The sequence below is a fragment of the Eumetopias jubatus genome, unplaced genomic scaffold (genome assembly GCF_037043125.1).
Source record: "Eumetopias jubatus isolate StellerSeaLion01/CBP00866 unplaced genomic scaffold, mEumJub1_p1.0 scaffold_8, whole genome shotgun sequence".
In the NCBI taxonomy this organism is placed as follows: Eukaryota; Metazoa; Chordata; class Mammalia; order Carnivora; family Otariidae; genus Eumetopias; species Eumetopias jubatus.
Window position 1 is genome coordinate 132311673 of NW_028274814.1, and position 6109 is coordinate 132317781.

The window sequence follows — 6109 nt, forward strand, 5'->3', positions numbered from 1 at the left end:
ACTCTCGGGCCTGGTTTCCACACTCATGATTTGGAGGGAGGGAAGCAAAGGAAGTGCCAGGTGTCAGATTTGTGGGAAGAGAATAAATACATGGAGCGAATAGATCCCAGAGGCTTTCCAGCCAGGGTGAGACCTGGGCTCTGCTGCACTCGGATCCAAGTGCAAGAGGTCAAAAGTCAAAGTGCGAGAGAGACCCCTAGTGCCTCCAAGTCAGAACACCTCCCCCCTCCACGCCCCCTCTTCCATCTCTGCCACTTCTTCTCCCAGCACCTTCCGGGTCAGAGGCCCCTGGGGAGAGCCTCTCCGAATCCCTCCCACCTCCTCCGACCCCCAGCCACCAGGGCTGGGAAGGCACAGGAACGGGACCTCTGTCTTGCAGCTGAGCTTTATGAACGTCAGTTTCGCACAGGCCAAACCCGGTCCATGCACAGCAGCATCACTGAGCCAGGCCACGGCCTGGCCATGGCCCGCCGGGCAGATGAGGGAGGGAGCTCCCTGCCGCCCCCCCCCCCCCCGGCCCGGGCCCCAGGGGGGACCACCGCAAAGCAGCCTCCAGCGTGCCAGGCCCTCTTGGGACAGCCAGGGCTCTGAGAGGGTAAACCCCATTCCCAAAGTCACCAGCCACCTCGCCTGGTGCCCCTGGGGGCTATACAGGCTTGGGGTCCCGCCCTGGTTCCGCCTCTGCCTCTGGTGCCGCGGCCCCGGGGCTCGGCACCTCCCGGGCTTCGAGGCTGCCAGGCTCCTCAGACCCGGCGGGCAGGGCCTCAGAGTCGCCTGGCGCCTCAGCGTCCTCGCTGTCGCTGGCCGCGCCCCCGGCGCCTTGGCCGGGCCGGGTGTCCTGAGAGCGGCGGCCGCGCAGGCAACACTTGGTGGCGACGGCCATGAAGACCCCGGCCAGGGCCACCTCGGAGCCGGCCAGGTAGAAGATGACCTCGTAGTTCCTCAGGGCGTCCACCAGGCGGCCTGGGGCGGGGGGGGGGGGGGCGGTGGCAAGGTGAGGGCCTGCGTGGAAGCCCACCTTCACCCTTCCCCACAGCCTCAGATAAAGGGGAGTGCCCCCCTCAACCTGGTGGGGTTTACATTTTTCCACCTAACCCCCTGGTCTTCAGGGGCCTGGCTCAGCTTTCTGTCTCCCTCCCCAGCCGCCTCCTGCCCCTGCCAAGGGCCCCAGTAGCCCTAGGCTGAGCTTCCACCAGTGCGGGCTGGGGGCAGCACGTGTGGGTCACAATCCCTGTTAACCCCCTCTGTATTTTCCAAGTGTTCTCTCCAAGCACGTATTACTTTCATACTCAGGAAAATCTTTTAATTTTAATTGCAAATATTTGCCCCCCAAGCGTGGTTCCTCTGCGGGCTCCATCCTCCCCTGGCATTTTTGTCACTCACCACCCCAGGCTGTGACCCCTTGGTCTACAGCTCTGTGCCTTTGGGGAGGCTTCCCAGTGTCCCCCAAGCCGGCTGCCTGCCTGAGCCCCTCTGAGCACTTCTCCTAAACTTGCCTTCCTGGTCCCTGCCCGCCCCTCCTACACTCGGCCCTGCAAGTGTTCACCTCCTTACCCCCTATTAGACCCACCCCCCAGGTCACATGGGAAAATGGAAGATGGACCCCTGAGCCTCCGGGGGGCTGGTTTTGTGGCTTTTGGTGGTGAGCTTGGGGGGGCTGCCCTCACACTGAAGTGAGATGACAAGCCCTGATGAGGACACTTGGCTAGCCCAGCCCTGGAAGGAGGGGCAGTTCACCCTATCTCAGGGGCAGCCTGGGCCCCAGCAGAGGTGGCCTCCCCTCATTGCTCATCCCACAGCCTGACCACAGACAGGCTCTCTGTGCTGTTTCAGAGACGATCCGCCAACCCTGGAGGACCCTGATGTCCCCTCTTTCCAAGCTCAGTTCCTGCCTCACTTGTATAGGAACCCTGTCCCCCTAATGTGCCCCACACTGTCCTATGTCCTGCCCTGTGAGGCTGCCTGCATGCCGGCCCCTGCAGGGATCCTCCCTGGCCTCTCATCATGGTGACTTCCTAAGGCCAATGACTGTAGTGTGCCCAGTGGGTGGTGCGCACAGCGGAAGGCCCAGACCCTGTCCCTGCATGGTAGCTTCACCAAGCGAGGGCAGGACCTGGCCATGGCCTGCTGGACAGAGGAGGGAGGGAGCTCCCTTCCTGGGCCCCAGGGTGACCACTCATGAGCACCCCCACTCTGCTCCCAGCCTCACGTCTGGTCCCTCAAAGACACTGTCCCTATTCTGGTCACCCTTGGCGGCTGGGGACACTAAAGCCCTCAGCTGCAGTGTTCCAAAGGTAGGGGCATTTAGCCCTGGGCAGGGCTCTGCTCTTCCTCTGGCACCGCACTGTACTAGGCCCCTGTGCCTCAGTTTGCCCACCTGCAAAAGGAGAATAAGCACCTGTACTTCACAAGGGCTCTGGGCCAACATTTGAAATGACCCAATGGGTCCGCTGCTGTCAGTGTTGGGTTCTTCCTGGCACCTTTCCCGGCCCTTCCGCCCCCGCCCAGAGCTAGTAGTACCGGGCTTGGAGGAGGGGCTAATTAGCCACGGGAAGGGGGTGCCCACCCCACCAGGCTGTCCCGGACAATGGGTCCCCTTCCCTCATCCCTGGAAGCTCCATCTGGGGCAGGGAAGGCGCTTCCCTCGGTCTGGGGAACTAGCCCCGCGCCCCCTCCTCCCGGGACGGGGAGGCGCACCGGCAGAGGGCGGTCCGATGAGCACAGCCACGGCCTCGACGAGCAGCACCAGGCCCAGCGCGCTGGGGAAGCGGTGCGAACCCACGGCCGCCATGAGCACCTCGAACTGCAGCGCACCCACCATGCCGTACGAGAGGCCAAAGGCGACGCAGAAGGCGACAAGGGCGCCGTAGGAGCGCGCGCGCGCGCTGCTCAGATCCGTGAGCCCGTTGGCCATCAGGGCCAGGCTGAAGAGGTAGGCGACATGGGGTCGCAGGCGCGCCAGGCCCGCCAGGGCGCCGCACGCCGGCCGCGCCACGATGTCTACGAAGCCCACGATGGACAGCAGGAAGGCGGCGTCGGCGTCCGGCACGCCCGCGTCCTTGGCGTAGTTCACCAGCAGGATGGCGGGCACGAAGAGCCCGAGCGCCATCAGGAACTTGGTGACGGCGTACACCCCGAAGGCGCGGTCCGCGCACACGGCCACGTCCAGCAGGCGCCGGCGGCTGCGGCCGCCAGAGGGCGCCTCGCGCAGACGCAGCCCCGCGCGCTCCGCCTCCGCCTCCGCCTCCCCGGGGGCGCCGTCCGTGCTGTCCCCGCGAGGCCGCGGGCCGGGGCCCGGCGGCGGGCGCATGACGGCGCCGCACGCGCAGCAGTGCAGCAGGAGGCCGCCGAGCAGCAGGAAGCCGCCGCGCCAGCCGAAGTGCTCGAGCAGCTGCTGGCCGAGCGGCGACAGCGCCGACAGGAACACGGGGCTGCCCGCCGCCGCCAGCCCGTTGGCCAGGGGCCGCCGCCGCTCGAAGTACAGCCCCAGCATGATGAGCGACGGCTGGAAGTTGAGGGCCAGGCCCAGGCCTGCGGGCGAGGCGGCGCTGTGCCGGGCTCCCCGAGGGCGCCCCCACCCCCAGCCCCCAGCGGGAGGGAGGGGCCAGGCCCCCACGGGGTGGGCCGACTACCTCTCGGGGGGAAACTGAGGACAGGAAGCCTCGCAGCGAGGACTCCCGTCCCCCCTCCTCCACACACACACCCGCACGGCCAGCCCCATCCGCGCAGGGGAGGCGAGTCGTGGCCGCCCTCACCTGTGAGCACCCCGGCCGTCAGGTACAGCTCCAGGAGGCGCGTGGCGAAGGATGCCAGGACCATGCCCGCCGAGGCCAACAGCCCACCCACCAGCATCACCGGGCGACAGCCAAAGCGGGTCACGAGGATGCTGGAGACAGGACCTGTGGGCAGGGCACGGTCACCGCTCAAACTGGACCAATCTCTCTCCCGTGGACACTCCAGGCTTGGCACCTGCCAGCCCCCAGAAGATGGCTCGAGGGGAGAAGGGCACCCTGGGTTCCGAGAGGGCAGTGTCTGCCCAAGGTCACAGAGCTTGGCTAGGACAGACCAAGGAGGCAGCGCCCTGCGGGGGGACGCAAGGAAGGGACTTGCCTTGGTCCAGAGGCCCCATCCCCAACCCTCCTGAGAACAGGGAACCCAAAGCAGAAGAGGCAGACGCCCCTCGCTCTTTATCTGCACAGCTGGAATCGTCCCTTGGGCTGCTCAGGCTCTTTCCACCCCTTACTCCCAACCCCCCTCCCCCGGGCGGCCCCCCGGGTGGTTAGGGCGCCACTGCCCCCTCCCTGCCCCCTCCTCCCCTGTCTCTGGGGAAGAAAGTGGTTTCCGTGCTCTCCCCGCGGGGCCTGGGGGGTGCCCAGGGGGTCTGAGGGGCCTGGGGGAGGGACCCGCGAGGGGGCGCTGACCGGTGCCGTAGAGCATGGCGAGCATGATGGAGGACACCCAGGCCGTGTCGCTGTAGCCCGCGCCGAAGTCGCGCATGAGCGCGCGGAAGAAGACGCTCACGGCCTTGGGGAAGCCGTACGCGAAACCGGTGACCACGAAGCAGGCGCCCAGCACGGCCCAGCCCCAGCCTCCGTCTGGGGGACCCGCGCCCCGCCGGGGGCTGCCAGCGCCCATCGCTGCTGCCTCTGCTGGAGGAAGGGGACACGAGGGAGCCGCGAAGGTCTGTAGCCCCAACTAGAAAGGGGGATGGAGACCCATTGTGTGAAAACTGAGGCACGGGGCGACCCACGGGAGCCCCGCTCCGGGAACGGGCCCGGAGGGGAAGCCGAGGCAGAGCCGCACCCCAAATCTCCCCTCCTCCGGGGGGGGCCTGTGAAAGATGAGGGGAGGGTAATAGTGAGGTTCCCACCTGAGTCCGGACTTCAGGAAGACGCCCTCGGGGGACACTCCTTGCCCAGGGACCTAGTGTGGCTGGAGAGGGGGTGCTGGTGAGTGGGAGAGCCGGGCGGGCCAGTGCGTGCCCCGTGTGCGTGGGAGCCGCCGGGGTTCCCAGTGGGCTCGTGTGAGGGTCTCGGCGCAGGAAAGAGCGCGGGGTGTGGGGCAGAGACGGGCAGCCAGGCGCCCGCTGCAGAATGGGTGGCTTTATTTTGCTCCTGGGCCTTGGCCATATGTTCCTCGCTTTTCTCAATGATCAGAAATGACTGTTGCCATCAGAACATTGGGAAAAAACAAACAACCCAAGACACGCCGTGATAACATTAGCCTTGGTTTGGGGAGCCAAGGGAGCTGAGCTCCAGTTCATCCCAGCTTAGCCATGGATTTGCTGTGACTTGGGCAGGTCCCCTTCCCTCGCTGAGCCTCAGTTTTGCCACCTGTAAGATCGGTGATTGATTACCCCGGGGCCAACCAGGGGTCTTGGTGGGGGCTGGTCAGCTCTCTGGTTCCACCGGGACGTTTGAGGGGGCACTAAAGAGACCTTCTGCCCTCCAGACCCCTAGCAGCCCCGCAAACCCTCCACAGGCAGAAAACAGCTTTGAAGTCTCTCACACTCCGGGAGCTCCAGCCAGGGGTTCACACAGCAGCCTCCTGTGCCCCCCAAAGGGTGGGCCAGCCCACAGCTGGGGCAGGAGCCCCCTTCCCTCCTGCTGCCCCCCCCCCACACCTGGGTCTCCCTCCTGGCACTGGGCGATGCCAGGCGCTCCGTGGGGATCTGGGACCCTGACCCTCTCTCACCAGCACCAGGTTCTGGCTTTTGCTGCCTGTTGTCCCCTCACCACAGCTGCAGCCCCCTGAAGACCAGAACAAGGGGGTGGTCCTGGCAGCTCTCGCCCCACACTCACCTGAGCCGTCCGGTGGGTTTGGATGTCCAGCCTCACATCTCCTGAGGCCTCCCAGGAGGGGCTGCCCCGCTGGCTCCCCCTGCGAAGCCGGGCCTTATGGGGGCACGCAGCCGAAGACCCCCAGGCTTGCCTGCAGATCAGCCGCTGGCCTGACTCACCCACGGCTCGCTCCCTCAGGCCTCGGGCTTAGAGTGTCCCCCACCCCCAGCCCTCTAAGAGGCTTTTGCTTGGAAAGGGAGAAGGGACAGGGCATTGACCGCAGCGCAGGGCCACGCTGGACCTCACGGTGGGGGGTCCCTGTCTCAGGC

At 66.3% G+C, this 6109-nt stretch overlaps 1 protein-coding gene across 1 annotated transcript; it reads right to left on the minus strand.

The window, feature by feature from the left end:
• Positions 1-646: 646 nt before the first annotated feature.
• SLC16A8 (solute carrier family 16 member 8) lies at positions 647-4635 on the minus strand. Its single transcript, XM_088025677.1, has 4 exons — positions 4422-4635; positions 3756-3899; positions 2698-3531; positions 647-963 (listed from the first exon to the last, which is right to left on the minus strand). Exons 1-4 carry the CDS (start codon positions 4633-4635, stop codon positions 647-649), a joined length of 1509 nt encoding a protein of 502 aa, XP_087881803.1.
• Between the last annotated feature and the right edge of the window lie 1474 nt (positions 4636-6109).